Source organism: Pinus tabuliformis, chromosome 2_1 (genome assembly GCF_031772625.1).
Source record: "Pinus tabuliformis cultivar Carrire ecotype Pingquan chromosome 2_1, CPIR1, whole genome shotgun sequence".
NCBI lineage: Eukaryota > Viridiplantae > Streptophyta > Pinopsida > Pinales > Pinaceae > Pinus > Pinus tabuliformis.
The window spans coordinates 696,712,507-696,729,594 of NC_142299.1; the positions used below are offsets into that span (position 1 = coordinate 696,712,507).

At 36.6% G+C, this 17,088-nt stretch overlaps 1 protein-coding gene across 1 annotated transcript in view; it reads left to right on the forward strand.

Annotated features, from left to right (window-relative positions):
* Positions 1-17,088, forward strand: part of LOC149202504 (uncharacterized) — a 208,654-nt gene that overhangs the window by 36,238 nt on the left and 155,328 nt on the right. The window contains exons 5-7 of the mRNA XM_089403179.1: positions 14,845-14,995; positions 15,179-15,250; positions 15,400-15,471. Of these exons, the coding sequence (XP_089259305.1) occupies positions 14,845-14,995; positions 15,179-15,250; positions 15,400-15,471 (295 nt within the window). The remainder of the gene's footprint in view (positions 1-14,844; positions 14,996-15,178; positions 15,251-15,399; positions 15,472-17,088) is intronic.

Below are 17,088 nucleotides of genomic sequence, written 5' to 3' on the forward strand. Positions count from 1 at the left end.
TCAGTAAAGAGGGCAAGAAATGCTGCTAGATTTCAAGAAATAATGGAGATACCTGCCATTATTCCAGAAACCCTACAACATTCAAACCCTAGCACGTGAGCAAGATACCTGTACTCACAATACTCTGAAAACCAGCTATTATTAACTGCTGAAAACTGAAATATGCAGAAAAACAAACATCTCACAACAATTCCAGAGAGTAACACCAGCCAGTTTTGAACCCCAAAGTCTTTTTATTAACCAGAAAATCAGATTACAAGAGAGCTTTTTCAGTACAGACTCACAGATCAGATAAACCTGTAAAATGACCCCCTAAGACCCTATATAAAGGAAATGATCCCAACGGCTAGTTTTGAGTGATCCATGTTGAAGCGATCTCGACCGTCGATGAGGGTTAAGACATCTCTTAATCTCATCCGTCGATTTTATTTAAAAAGATATTTGCATGCATTCACAAAAATATTATTATTTTATTGTTTAGGGTTTTTGCTTTATGTTTTTTATTTTTTATTTATTTTATTATTTCATTATTTTTATTCATTTTTAATTTTTTAATTCATTTTAAGATGGATCATCGAACTAAGCCGTTGGAAACATCACCTAGGACCTAGGACTTAGGACTCATGAGGGGATTTACAACATTTTTCAACCCTCAAGACACATTTCATGATGACTTTTACAATTTACATCTCAAAGGGATGAACCCACTTAATACAGACCCTCATAGAACACCCAGTTCTGCGACACAACTATAATCTAGCAGATTAACACACTAAGATTCTCCTAAAGTTCTAAAGACGAAATCCATCCCAGCTTTGGGGTCAGGTTTGAAGGAAAACTCTGCCGATCGTAGATCGGTGAGACGAAAAACCTCCCGGGACGCAGATCATCATTAGAAAGTTAGGTCCACCTAGGCAATTTTACATACATGACTCTGATCTGCTTAGATTATTTACAATTCATACATGCAGACTGGGTTTACAACAAAAATGATCAAGTTGTTGATGACTGTAGGCTGGCATGGACACGTCGTTCAGGAGCTACCCCTCTCTGCCAACAGAAAGGAGGTGTACTGCATGGGTAGTTGACCGGTAGTGGTCAACAGGGGGTAGAGCTCATTCTAGGCTTTTTTGCCCACGCTCTAATCAACTTTCCTAGCCATCTTTTGCATTTTATTTTTTTCTATCATTGTGGATTTCTTATGATTTTAACTCTATTTTAGTTGCATTAACTTCCAGGGAAAATATCTCTGGCCTGTTGTCGCTCAGATTGTACAAGCACAGTACGACAACGACTCAGGTCAGGGGCTATAACTCTGATCCTTGATCTCTCCGTTCTAGCTATCTCCCAACAACAGGGTATGTGGGGTAGTCCCTAAGAAATGTGAAAATGCAAGATTCATTGGTAACCAACAAATCTGGGAGACATGATTGAATGGCCTAGCCACTTGGTTGATTTTAGCAAGTTCTAAAGATTTGGTTAAATTTATATGTGAGACCAGTGCCTTATGGAGTCAACCACTTGCTTTATATCAATTAAAGACCAAATGACCTAATAAACAACCACTGCTTGATGAATGCTTGACTATCCTAGATGAGATGCAAATCCTACGAACTAGGTGAAATGTAGGAATCTTGGTTTATTTTGATTATATGCCTAACTAAGTGTATCCCTTGATCTTTATCTATATTGAGCCTAGTCTCTAAAGTAAGTCGCAGAGAGAAGTCAAGGTGAAGCAAGCAAAGGCTTGGTTAACGATCCCTCTCCTTGAAATCTAATGTACCCGGTGCCTCCGGCGCTGCAGAGATTGTGGCTCTGACAACTGCAAGGTCACCATTTTCGATACTAGAGGGGCTATACTTTTCAAGCAAGGATGATAGGGTGTTCTTATCTTTCTATAAACCAAGCTTATGCTTGGAGGTAAATTATTAAAGCAAGAGTAGTTCTAGAATGCAAAGATGGCTTAAGTGATTTTTATGGTGAGATTGTTTAATATTCCTTTAAGTACTTAGTTATGACTGATTTTAAGTTATGATGATAAGTACTTAACAATGGTAAATAAGAGACAATCTCAACCACAAGAATGTGTGCCAATTTTACAAGTGCCAACAAGATACAAGAGATAACCAAGACGTAATTGCCCAAGTATTAAACAACAAGATAGATGCTCTTCACAATGATTTATGAATATAGAATTATCATTCACAATAGATATCCACTTTAGACATGAACAATGAATTTAATGACAATTAGAGCACTTATCCACTTAGAACAATTAGCCAATGATTCTTAGACAATAATATTATCAATGCTCTCAATTAACAATTCCTCAAGTTATGTCACAATGGCAATTAGATCTTCAATTCAATTGCTAATGTGAAAGAACTCAAGTCCAAAAAATGATTATCTTAGTTAACACCAACTTAAGCAATAGAAACCATTCAGCAAGAGATTAATGTGCTTATGTGAGTGAGAATAGCAAGTGTAAAGTTCAAACCTTGAAACTTATGCAACTCACAAGAGACAACAATGTTAGATGTTAGCAATCTCTTTCACAATAGCACATTAACAATGTAAGCAAATCCTTTCCACAATGAGCATATATTATTAATAGAGCTTAACCAAGTGTAAACTTTTATGTCACATGTTCTAATGACATTGCATGAGTAACAAGTAAATTTTATAACAGCATTGAGTAAATTTAGTTTAGAGCACTTTAGGATGCCAATTATGAGATGCATATGACTACAAAATGCAAATGAGAACAGTCACTTTAGTAATGATGCAAATCGAGATAAGAGAAACAAGTTAGAGTTCCTTTTAGATGCCAAGATGACTGTTATATATCAGACCTCAAAGTGCTTATGACAGTCATCCAATTTTCATGAAATCAAGCCCAAAAATAGATGCCCAACTTATGTGATGCTTTGTTAATTTGTTAGACAACTTGCTAGTTGATTTTATGCCAACTAAATGAGATCTTTACCACTGTTATCAAATGTTCAACTAGCTGTAAGTAAACATTGAGGAGATCAAGGGTTTTGAGGGCAAACCACTTAGACTCTAGGCCTAGAAGATGGCCCACCTGTTTGCCCAAAATTTCTCTAGTGAAGAGACCACTTGCAACCATAGCCTTAACGAAGTAAGAAAATCAAACAAAAATTCTCGGAGCCCAAACAAGGTTGACTCTTCTCCAAAGTCTGTGAACTTGGAGCCTGTTGACCTTGCCGCCTACACCTACCTACAAGTTAGTGAGAAAAGCCTTCAACCCCACAAGGTGTGGTTGGTGGCAGGGAACTCAGAGAAGGGGTTGTCACACTAATCCCGACTCTCTCCGTTTGAGCTATCTCCTAAGTTAGCTAAGGGGGGTGGTCCCTAATGAAAAGTTAAGTTAAAAGATGTGAGTTTCTAGGAGAGTGTTATAGTGAAAATGGATTACTTTTAAAGATTTATGGGCAAATATGAAGTAAGCAACTTGAAATAACAATGCCAATCATTAATATGATTAAAAACCATAAAACCAGTGCCTTATAAGGAATTTGCTCAACAATTTAAAGATATATTTGCTCAAAGTAAAATGCAATGCTCTCAAAAGAGAAAACAAAGTAACCCTGAAATGTAAATAAGAATTGTTAGCACAAGATATGTAAGATAGAAAATGCTTTTGAGATAATCAACTTTATGAATCAAAACATGTGAAACATATCTTGCCAAAACCAAAAAATTAGTAATTAACTTGGAAATGTAAAAAAAAGGAAGTGCCAAACCAAAACATCAATATGCAATTAGACTTGAAACATGAAAATAAAACATTTGTTTGAAATGATTACAATACTTGCTTTTGGAATAGACTTTGCATATGAAAACTCAAACCATCAAGAGACAAGTAATGCAAATGTAATGGAAAGTGCTTTTGGTTAACTTTATTAATTAGCTCTACAACAAGATTACAATTTAACTCTTCAATCCTCGGAGCTCACCCTCGCCCAATGATATGGATCTCACAGTGAAGAGTCAATAGAGGAGTAGAGGATCCCTAGGATGTCTACTTCAACCAACTTATGTTGAAGGTAAAATTTTAATGAGGCTTGGGGCCTTCCTACACTAAAATGCCTAGATGAAATGCAAAATGTGTTAATTTCCCAAATTAAAATAATGATAAATGCAAATGCTTCAAAGAGATTGATTTGCAATGCTTGAAAATGAAATAGTGTTCAACATAAGTTGCAATTATAACTTCAATTGGAGGAATAAAATTAGCTTACAAGTGTTGCATGTGTTTCATCAATAAATTAAAAAGATACAAGTAATTTGTTTGAAAGTAAAATTTGTTTCAAATAGATAATGACAATAAATTGTTCCAATGTTCAAGATAACAATGTAGCATAAAATTGTAACATGTATTCAATTGCTCATAAAACAATTTACCAAGATAAATGGAAACGAATCAAAGTTTGTTAATAATATAAAATGCTTGCATGTAAAGGATGAATTGTTCAAAGTAAAGTGTAAGCTTGTAGCTCCAAGCAGCAATGAGAAAGAAAATGCAAAGCTCAAATGAAATTGTAACAAATTTTAACTTAATGAAATGTGATAGTGAGGTTGTGTTAATTTCCAATTAGAGCATGCATGTAAGTGAATGAAGTGTGAAAGTTTAAACCATGCAAATGTCAATCCACCCAAGAGAAGCTTTCCTCTAAATGGGGAGATAGGATACTATGGGAGAAATCCCAAGCTCCCACAAGAAAATTAGATCTTTTATTAATATTACAAATGAGAAGAGGGCCCTTCAAAGTTCTCAACTATGCTTCAAGGAGAGTCCTCAAAATAATTGCTTGAAACTTGGACACTGGACCTCCTTTCTTGGGAAAGTAGTGACAAGATCTCACAAAACTTATGCAAGGGAAACAAGGTGTGAGTTTCCTCCAAATGCCCACGGCTTAAAGAGGAAAATGGGCAGCCCTCTAGTGAACTCGACTTGGCCAAAATAAGCCTCAAAAGGGCTCACGACATCCTTGGAAATCAAACCCCCAACACTTGCCAAAGGTCATGCAAACACTTGTTAAATGTTGTGGGAAGTTGCTCTTCAAAATCTGCCACACAAGAGTTAGCAAACAATCCGAACAATGGCTGCAAAATAAGTTAATTATTAATAGAAAAATCAGCAAGATAAAATGTATATGTACAATTATAAGTTACAAAAGGCTAAGCTAAAGAGTGAGAGTAAACTCTCGTCTTTGCTTAGCCATCTTCAAGCTCTTAGATAACAAATAAAAGAAATGAAATACAATGTTTTTTTTAAAGAGATTTAAATTTAGAATTTCTCGGCTTGTGTACAAGCTATGTGCCGAAATCCCTGCAAAACACAAAACCACTTTGTAAGATAAGGCTATGAAGGTTCAAATAACAAATGAGAGCTCCTTTAAGAACGTATCAAGAGTGGGTTGGTCTCTCCAAAGACTTCCGCTCATGCTTGATTCTGTAATCCCAACAAGATTTTCCCTCTACAAAACTTCAATCAAGAATTAGTTCCATATAGATTTAGCAATAAACAATGATAAAAAATTCTAGAGATTTATTTAAAACCAGCTAGACCATTCTATACCTAGAGCATACTTCTAAATCATATGTCAATGCAAGATAGCTCTACATTAACAAATCTACAAGAGCATATGGAAGCAAATTAGATCAAAGCATGAGTAAAATGAATTATACCAATGCTCAACAATTCATCACACTCGAAAAGGAGGAACACCTCATGAATGAAACCCCAAAGTCTTTATTGATATTTCTGAAAGTGTACAAGGCAACAGCGCTTCCGCGAACACAATAGCTAGTAATAATATTCTTTTTTGTGAGAGCCCATGGCTCTATTATATAGAGAGTTGGGAGCAAATCCCAATGAAGAATGACAATGAAAAATGACATTGGGTGACAATCCCAAAGAGAAATTTGAATTTGTTGAATGGAGTTCCAATGCCAAGTGTAAAAATCGAATTCTGGCAAGTGGCTATCATTTTCTTCTTCTCTTATGTGCCAAATTTGAATTTTATGGTGGAATGACAGGTGTATATGAGTGGTAACCCTTGTGGGGACAATTTGCCACAAAAATCTCCACCAAATATTCTCCAAAATCCTCCCAAATGTGCATTAACTTCACAAATTCGAATTTTCAAGCAGCTTTTTCATTTAATGCCAAAAATTCGATTTTATTTGAGCACATGTCCTTTCCTTGATTTTAGGAATCCACATCACCTTGGGACTTCACTTTAACTCCCCCATAATTTTCCACCTGATTTCCACAACATTTAACACGTGTGGATATTTATTTTTCTCTATTTATTTAATTTTTAGCTTAATTAATTGCCAGATTTTCCGCTAAACTTAGGAAAAGTGGGTTTTGAGGGTCCAAAACACATTATTAACCCCTCAAAGTGTGTCATAGTAGAAAGTTGAGGGTGAGAGTTGTTATTTTGATTACTCATACCCCATATAACTTCTCTATACTACACTTATTACAATTTAAATACAATTTTATTTGCAATTTTTGACTTGCGGGAAATCTAAAAAATTAAAAAATGACTACCTAGACCTAATCAAATTCCACAAAATTTTTTGTGTGATATAGTATGGTAATATACATCGACTCTAGACACTAAGATGTGTCAGGGGCTCAATCTTCAAACCGTCACCCTGGCTTTGGGGTAAAATGTGAATGGAAAAACCTAGAAAATTATCCGCCTTTGAAAAAGAAGGGATAATTAACCAGATAAAAAAAACACTCCAAGGTGTACTCGTTTGCTGATCGAGTCCCAACATCCAAGGCCTGTTACAGACTCAAAACTCATCATTACTAGTATCAATTATTACAATTCCCCATAGGGTGTGGAATCTGGGTAAGAAAGATGATGAGAAGATAGAAGTAGAGTTAAAAAAACTCTGTTCGCTGATAATATCTGATGGTACAAGTGTCCTTTGGATCATCCTTGGGCATGGAGTCTTCATATAATCATCAGGTGCCACTCCAGTGGTCAACAAAGCCGAAGGGTCGGTGTACTTGCAAACTCTATATATTTCTTCAAGCAAACTTGTTAAACATATGGTGAATTAGATCTCTAAGATAGACCCAAAATCTACCAATAGAATGTTCTTGTCACCGACAAATGAGTAAACAAGTTTATAAAAATTTTAAGCACAATATAGGAAAGCACATAACCAACACATACCACAGATCATTGGACAAATAATACCATGAACTGAGCCCCAAAGTCTTTCTATTATGAAATTCAAACGATCCCAGCAGATTAGTGGATCAATACCAACATTACAAAATTACATAGACCAGAGCCATAAATTTCATCTTGACTTGAGAAGCAAAATAACTTTTAATTTATAGATAAATCCTCTAAGTGGAAAATAACGGCTAGTTGGCTTGATCCCCATCAAAGTAATCTCGACCGTTGATAAATACTTGATCATTTTTTAATTTCTGCTACTAAAAATATTTATTTTTGAGAAATTTTCGAACTTCTATTGAAAACCTTTTTTATTAATCCAAAAATTGGGTTTTTGGATTAATTTCCTCAAATTTCTAACTTTGACTTAACCACCAAGGTCCAAGGGCTTAATTTTTTTTGAAAAATCCATTTTTTCCTTGGTGGAGGACCTCCAAAAATTAACTTCCTTTTGATCCACAAATTTTATGGTCATTTTCTACTTGGAGAAATTAATTTCTCTAAAATTAATTGACTCAAAATTAATTAATTTTTTGGCTTAAGATTTAATTTTATTTTTTGCTAGAAAAATTAATTAATTGACACAAGAGGGGTTAATTATTTTTCCACCATCAAATACTTTAGCTATGGTGTATGATTGCGAAGGACCATGCACTAAAATATTTTTTTACATCAGATAATTACAAATTCAACCCTCAAAGGGGGAATACCTAAGTTGTAGGAAACGCTAGCAGGGGAGGAGTTTCCGTACGGAAACGGAAATGAAATGCGGAAACGTGTACAATACGGCCTAGAAATGCGTTTCTGGCCGTATTGGCACATTTCTCGAGGTGGAAACGTGGCCAGTATGACCGGAAACGCGTTTCTGGGCCGTACAACACCGTTTCCACATGCAACTTGTCTTTTAAATTTATTTTTTTTATTAATTTGTCTTCTAATTTTTAATTAAGTTTTTCTAATGCCTTCTAGTTGCTTCTAGATGCCTGTCTAAACTTATAAAGTGAACTTTTGCCCTAGTGTTGATATGCAGTTCATCAGGAAGTTTGCGGCATATGCAGTTCATGGTAATGTTAAATTCTTAAAGTAAAAGTGATATTCTCCGTTATTTTTCATTTTCATCCTTTTACTTAAATTTTTAACATTACAATGAAATGAATCAGGATGTTTGAGAGTGGTTTCACCCTCATTGGATTTCCTATGGAGAAAGTAGAATTTTAGATCTCATTCAAAATCCAACAGACTTATCTGTTTTTCAGGATTTTAGGATTGGGGGGATTGCAATGTTTCCATTGGATTTTATCATGTACTAGGGTATGGAACTTGTATTTAATCAAGAGAACCAAGCCCTCTATGCAGGGGAGACTCCCAATAATCAAGAGCATGTAGGGTACTAGGGTATAAAACTTGTATTTAATCAAGAGCTCTAAGGTCGTTCGACTATGTAGGAGGAGACTCCCAATCAAGCACAAGACAAGAAATTAGAAATTTCTCGTGGCTGATTTTGGATATTTCTATTTTCATTATGTGATCATTCATGAGTAAATGTGATGTAAATTTAGAGACTTATAGTTTATGCATTGACAATTGACAATTTTATCATAATGCAATAAATTAGAATGTATCATATATGCTTTATGATTGCACATATTTCTTAAATGTCCTAATCTATATATATATATATATATATATATATTTGCGTTTCACTGTTTCCAAAATTTGGTGGGGTCACGTTTCATACCCATGCCCATTTCGGAAACTCGTACCAGTTTCCCCGTTTCATGCAACCTTGGGGAATACCCATTTGTTATAGACCCTCAAAATATTTACCCAATTCTGTGACACAATATGATCTAGTAGACAAAGTTATATGTAATAAAATAATTTAGCGAAATAACTTAATTATTCCCAAAACACTTTTACAAAGATTCGATATAACACTAGGAATCATTTGAGACTCTGTCAATGAATTCCAGCCTAGCTTTAGGGTTTAAGTTGGAGATAAAACTTTGTTGATTATCCGTGTTTAGAAACACACATAATGCAATGAAGCTAAAAAACCTCCTAGGATGAAATTCCTCGCCCAAATCAGAGGCTTACATAGATTGTTACATAATTAAACGGTAGTATCGACATAATTTACATTACAATTTACAGAAATTGGGTTTACAATGATATATGAACTGGCTGGCTGATGATTCTGAACTTTGAAAAAATTTGTACAACTGCTTCCTCTGGCTTGTGACAAAATAGGTGCAACATGGCCCAAACTTAAGGATGAGGATGAGAGGGTGCCAATCCCCCATGACCAATGACCACTAGCCTGAAGAATAGAGATGGAATCATAGTTTTAAAAACCGTTTTCAAAAACTAGTTACTGGTCTAACCGGCTGGTTAGCAAGCCCGCCGGTCTAAACTGGCCAATATTGATCCAACATCAGAATGGGTGGAGGAGACTGAAGAACCTGTGTTTGAGGCTGATTTTGATATTGACATGGCTTTAGCCGGGGATGAAACAGATTATGTGGTGGCATCAGAACTAGGATCAGTAGTGGCATCAAGGAAAGGCAAAGAACCAATGGAAGACACTAGTCATGCAGGTCGACAAACTCGTGCTTCCATTATGTCCACTTCTATTGTTATTGGTGGCATTGATACTGAGGTTGCAGATCAGGCTGAGGCATCCTCAGACTCTGAACCAGATGATGTTTGTGTAGCTCCTGATGATGATCTTGTGTCTAGTAGTGGTGATGAACTTGATGATTGATCATGTGTACACTGTAGACTTGTAGTAGGCCAATGGCCTCATAGCTTGCAACATTGTTTTTGGGCTTTATAGGCCATTTAGAGCCTCATTTCTTATGTATTTTGCTATTTTGTCGATGATATGTATTGCACTCGGTGCCATTTTGATATATTCACTTTTACATGGTATATAAATGAGCAAACTTTGCATATTTTGTCGCTATTGGCTTGGAATCATGGTTTTACATCTTAAAAATAGTTTTGTTTCATTAAAAATTAATTATTTAATTTATTTTTTTAAAACCGGTTCGTTTAGACCAAACCAGTCCCGGTTAGACCGGTTCCGGTCGGTAAACCGGTTCATTAGGTGGACCAGTCTGGTCATCGGTTCCGGTTTTAAAAACATTGGATGGAATAACGGGAAAGATGAAAATTGGCAAGTATGGGATGTCATGGACTCACTACTCTAATCATAGCCTTAGAGCCTCCCTAGTAATTTGCTTCCTATAACCCTAAGGTCTTAGAGGATGTCCCATTGGACTAGAGTCAAAGACTAACCTCTTAGGTGAAGTGTGAGAACAAGAATACAATCAAGATTGGTCAATCATCTAGATCACCCTTTGATTCATATTAGTATGCTTGAAACATCAAGTGAAAGCACATGGTTACAAAATGGTTAAAGTACTTTTCAGTGAATGGCCTCACCTTCCTTCAAGAAAGAATGCCAGATGGGAGGGATACATCTGACAGCAGCAAGAAGTGGAGGATCTATGGCATCATGTCATGTGTTGATCAATAGGGTTGCTAGTTGGCTAGCTGTCCAAGGAGGAGAAAAGTTTTCTTCTAGGGGTTATCCACTTTTTGGTGGGTAACATCTGGCTCCAACTCGGGGATGTGCTTATTGTAGAGTGCACGATACATGGTTTTGAATGAGGAGTGTATGAGAAGTCCAACAAGCCTTGGGCTTCATAGACTTGTTACTTGTACACTCAAAGCACTTGTTGATAGTAATTGACTAGGGTATTGATTGTCACCCTTGCGATATAGGATAAAACAACACTAAAATAAAATGTTAGATAAAAATAATTTATCTAACTACTATACATACACATTATCATGAACACTATCAAAAGTAGGATGTACACACAATAATGCATGGCACACAAATGCAATGCAAGTATCTATTCAGTGATGCATCTGGTTGCACTTGGGAAATATTCCTTTAGGAGTTTCCCATTCACTCATAATAGGATTGGGTCTCCTTTTAAGGTATCAAGGTGGTATGAATTAATATCAGCTGTATTGGTCACTTTGTAGGGCCTATCGATAATTTATCAAATTTTGTATGCGTTCCAAGGTTTTCTCTTCTTTTGTTCCATAATAGGACCATACTTCCTGACCTGTGTTGGAAATACTAGGGGGGGTGAATTAGTGTTCCTTTTCAATTGTTATTTTTACCAGTTAAATCTTTTATATTTAGAACACAAAATGAACAATAGGAATAAATGCTTTTATTAATATAGTCTTTACAATAAATCAGGTACAATATATATAAGGCTCCAACCTGTTGACAAGCACCAACTTGGACTTTTTGTGAGGCTCCAACCTCCAGGGCACCAACCCTGTCTTGTCAAGGTACCAACCTTGGATTTAGGAGCACCAACTCCAAGGATACCAATCCTTCCAATTGAGGCACCAACCCCAAGGGCTCCAACCTTCTGCTATATATTGTCTAGATATGTTTGGTAGTGATTCTCTGCTCCCAACATCTTCTTCACTGAATTCTGTCTATCTACACCTTCACTGCTACATCAATGACAGCTTGTCTTCATATGAAGGAGTCTTCACAACTCTTCATATTGCACAACAGAGTCTGCAAAGTTACCTCATGATGATTTCAAATAGGCATCATGATCTCCAATAATGTTTCCAAGATTTGTTGAAGCTTTCCAACAAGATATTTGCGCTAAGCCTCAATGTATGCACAAAAGCAATTCTCTGTTTTCAAGCCTCTGTTCTTATTGTCGCAATAACTGTTTTAGGAGTGGTTGTCACAGTATCTTACTTCCAAGGAACAAACTCACAAATACTTCAATGCTGGTGTTGTCTACTGCTCCCTTCAACTGATGACTGATGAAATCTTACTTGGCTAGTTCGAGGTCAAACAAATCTTCACAAAAAGATTGTTCTTCAGGTTGGGGTCTGTTCTTCATCTAATTCATCATAGGTCTGAGTCTTTCAAAGATTAACCCAATCAACATAATGCTTTTACCTTCGTCTTCCGCTGGCCGTTCGACTTCCTCTGTGCTAACTCGACCTGCAGCTTCCTTCTTCTTCCGCGGGACCTTTCAGCTTCCTTCTTCTTGCTGTGACCTTCAACATCCTTCTGTCCTACTTGACCTTAGGCTTCCTTCTGTCCTGCTGGACCTTCGACTTCCTTCTGTCCTGCTAGACCTTCAAATTTTTCTCACTTTTTCTCACTCGATCTTCGACTTCTTTTGTACCTTTATCGTCTGCTAGACCTTTGGCTTCTCGGCCTTTCGGCTTCTCGACCTTCGGCTTCTCGACCTTCGGCTTCCCGATCTTTGGCTTCCTCTGTCTCTTCAAGTTCACGAGTTGTGAACTTCTTTATACTCTGTTTTTATGCCCGAGATCAATGCACAGAAGTGAAGCGTTTTAGCTCGTTTTTATACGAGTTTCACCAATACTCAAAAGACACGTTCATTTGGAAGGAGAGGCCGACTTATGGATATTCATCCAATTACTCATAAACTTGTTTTATTTATGGAGGATTTCATATTATAATAGATGTCTGGCAGTCCCACATGCCACGTCATTGCTTAAATCGATCACAACTTCATAAAACTCCCGCAATCACAACCCTTTGGCTTCACGATATAACATTGCCGATGCCCCTATTTCCGAATGAGTGGATGCAATGTGATATTAAACAATTGTTAATAAATCCGTCGGGTCCACAATTCTATCGCAATCAGCGGTTTTCCATCGTTACATCTCTTCAAGACTTGCGATATGCGACAGATGCGATATTTCTTTAGGACGTATTATAATGGTGCAGCGGGTCCGCATACTATCACAATCGGGGTTTCAACGTGATAAGGCTTTAAAGCTTGCAATGCACTGGATGCGATATTTCAATAGAGTTGTTACCATAAAATGGTCGGGTCCGTAGTACATATTGCAATCGACAGATGTGAATGTGGCAAGGGTTTAAAGAGGCTTTCGATGTGGCGGATGCGATGTCATATTAAGGGTTGTTACTATAACTTGTTCGGGGCTGCATGTATTATCGCAATCGTAGTTTTAGTGTGACAGTCCTTTAAGACTTGCTGTGTGAAGGTTCCGATACATGCGGATGCAATATTACAATAGGGCGGTTTATAATGGAGCGATCAGGTCCGCACCTTATATCGCAGTTGGGGGATTCAATGTGACAAGCCTTCATAACTTGCGACGTGAAGGTTCAGATACGGCGTATGTGATATTAATTAGGGTGTGTTGTAATGGGACCATCAGTTCCACAATGCTCCTCCGATATCGCTGTTTCTCCTGTGGCTTATCTTCTTGTGACCTCCGATAACTCTGTTTATGCTCCTCTGCTGTTTTCTTCCTATCGATTCTTCTTAGACATATATTACATGCGATACTTCCGATATGGCTCCTCCGATGTTTTCTTCTTTACTCCTCTGATATCACTGTTGCTCTTTGTTCTTCCGATAACACTTACCCTTGGGCATATGCGATACCCTGCTTCTGTTGCTCCGTAACCTGCTTCTTTGATGGCTTCCGATGAACTCTTCCTCTCACTTTTTGACTTCACGATGGCTTCTCCTCTTTGGCTTCTTGCTCCTGTTGCTTCACGGATCTACTACTTCTATTCTGTCTGTATATATATATTCAATCCACTTGGGTCCTCCATGAGCAGTATTATGATCAATGGGCATCAATGGGCAACCACACATGTCACAAGAATTTGCCATCACAAACACTGCCATATTGAGTCTTGACATCAATGACAACCTAGATTAACAGCCTGAATCTTTTTTTGATTCTTGCTCATTTGATCCAAATTTAGGCATCTATTTACTTCCAGTTCAATGAGTTGATTTATTCTAGATTGCACGTCAAATTTTTCTTTGGTGCTTGCCTTCAAGTAATGCAAGATAGGAAGCCATAATTATATGGGGAGCTTTGCTTCTAACCCATATACTAGCTTGAAGGGGCTCTACCTTGAGGATTTCTTAACCATCGTGTGATCAGACCAAAGAGCATACCTGATCTTGCTTTCCCAACTCTTCTTATTATCCCCAACCTTTCATTGAAGCTAGCTACCACAAAAAATCACTTTTGCAGCAATGCAACACTATCCAGCTTGATATCCTTAACCTAGACAACTAGGTCTAAAATGATGTTCAATCAAGATCACAAAACAAGGCCCCAACAACCCAAAATTTCATAAATTGAGTTTCCTCAGCTTCACAACAATGATGTTGCTTTGACGCTAATGATTACTTTAATACCAATTATTAAACCTGGAGAGCAATTTGCAACAAATGGAGAAGAATCTATAGCACAAAGATATTCAACATAGAGATGAAATTCAACATATAGAACAACCATAACAAAAAAGCACTAACAACAACATAATAGTTTTTCTCACTAGATACAATGACAGATGATTGTCTACCTTGTTTCTTTCTTTAATTTTATAAATAATGCACAAACATAAAAACAACTCTATCCCATTTTTGTAAAAGACCAATCATATCATGAAATTTAGTTTTTTTGGAATTTTTTTTAATTTGGATATTTTATTTGATTCACGTTTTTCTGTTTTTATTTACAGGTCATTTTGCAAGAGTTCTGTTGAAAATCAAAGCTTCATTTCAAGACACTGACAACGCATTGTATGATTGGATCAATGGTTCAACCAATGGCCACAATGACTATTGCACTTGGCGGGGTGTTCTATGCAATAATGTCACTATAATAAAATTGTAAGTTGGGATTTTCCTTTTTCTATATGCTAGCTTATAAATTTAATATATGTTAAATATGCTATACTGGAAATTAAGAAAGTTGTGATTGGGAACTTAATTCTTTTTCTTCTATCGAAATTTGTTTAAGTTATGATTTTGTGGATGATATTTTTGTACTTTGTCCCTATTTTTTTTGTGCAGGAACCTTTCTCATCTGAATTTGGGTGGAGAAATTTCACCAATGATTGGTCATCTAAAGAGACTAGAATTACTGTAAGTAACTTCATAGTTTTAATATACTACTTTTAAGTTTTGGTATTCTGTGAATTTAAGATGATTATTATGGTTTACTATGCAGGGTTACTTAGCAGCACTTTATAACCCATGCCGACCTTGGTTTATTAACTATATTATGTATACAGTGACTTGGAAGGAAATGCTCTCTTTGGACGAATTCCTGATGAGATTGGTGACATATTTGCTTTAAAATGCTTGTGAGTTTTTCTTTCTCATCTTTCTTTTGTGATCCTAAAATTCCAACTCATTTTTACTTATTAATGATCTTATGAAGTACGTGATTACATTTAAGGACTTGTTTTAACAGATTATGATTGCTTACTTAAATAAAAATTACTTTCAATATAACTTGTATATTTACAAGAAATTGTATGAATGGATATTATTGAAGCCATATTTGACATATACTTTTAAATATTGGAATTGGTATTTGGTTCGGTCCACTTGTCAAACCGGTTTTTGAACCATAACCAGAAAAGTCGAGTTGGTCAAATATCAATGAACTAGTCTTTTAAAAAATATGTGAAATAGTTATTTTTTAGTGAGAAAATTTATTTTTAAGATTTCAAACCATGATTCCAAACAATTAGAGACAAAATATGCAAAATTTTCTCATTTATATACCATGTAAGGGTGAATATATCAAAATGGCACCAAGTGCAATACATATCAGTAGCAAAATGCATACTCAATATGACTCTAAATGGTCTTTAGAGTTCAAAAACAATGCTACAATCTACTCAACCATAGCCTACTAAAATTAGACATATCAGTGATCAACATAATCAATCCATATCAAACTCATCACCACTACTAGACATGGGATCATCTGTTGATTTGGGGTAGCATTAGATGTGCTCTAGCCACGAAAATTGGTGGAGAGGCTAAGGCACATGAGATATCCAGTACCCAGAAATGGCTTGGGCATATTTTAAACAGTTTGAGAGATATAAAAATAATTAATATTTTTAATGAAGTCCCTAAGTCTAAACTTAGGGAAAATAAAATATTAATGTGAATTAATATAAAATTGTGTTAGAATGGTCCAAAAGTCATGGATTATACCATATCTAATCTTAGCTGTTGAATAGGGACTTAATCTCGGCCGTTGATTTGTCAACGAGAAAAGTATAAGAGGAGGCTTGAGGGTCACTTGGAGAACACACCAAGAGATCAAGATTTCGACTTTCTGGGGTTGGGTTTGTTGAGAAAGTTGAGAGAGTGATTAGAGTTGCAGTTGAGGGGCAGTGAATATAGAAGCAGAGAGGCAGCGATAGCACTAGGAGGATCAATGCAGTAGCTGGAGAGAGGGACGCAGAAGTAGCCAAGGGTTAACACAGAGCTAGCCAGGGCTCACGCAGAGCTAGCCAAGGCTCACGCAGAGGCAGCCAGGAGTTGCGCAGTGCCTCAGAGGGCTAGCGTGGGTGACGCAGAGGGCCAAAGGGCTGACACAATGCCTCTAGAGGATGACGCAGGCCAAGCCAGAGTGACGCTGGGCCAGAGAGAGGCTGACGCTAGGGTTTCATGGGGTAGATTGGAGTTGTGGAGTTGTCAGAGTGTTTATCCGGGGTTTCAACCGGAATATCTGTTTCCGAGTAGAGAGGTACTAATGCTGAGATTTTTCTCTATTGGGTGAGCTGGATTTGGCACTTAGATTGTATTCTGACACTGCTTAATAAATCAAACCCTCATATAGCTACAACGGTTTTCCCGTATTGGGTTTTTCCAGGGACATTAGTCCAAAAACAATAGTGTCACTTGTGTGCTTCTTTCTATTTCATTCAGTTGATGATCTATAATGTGTTGAGCATGTA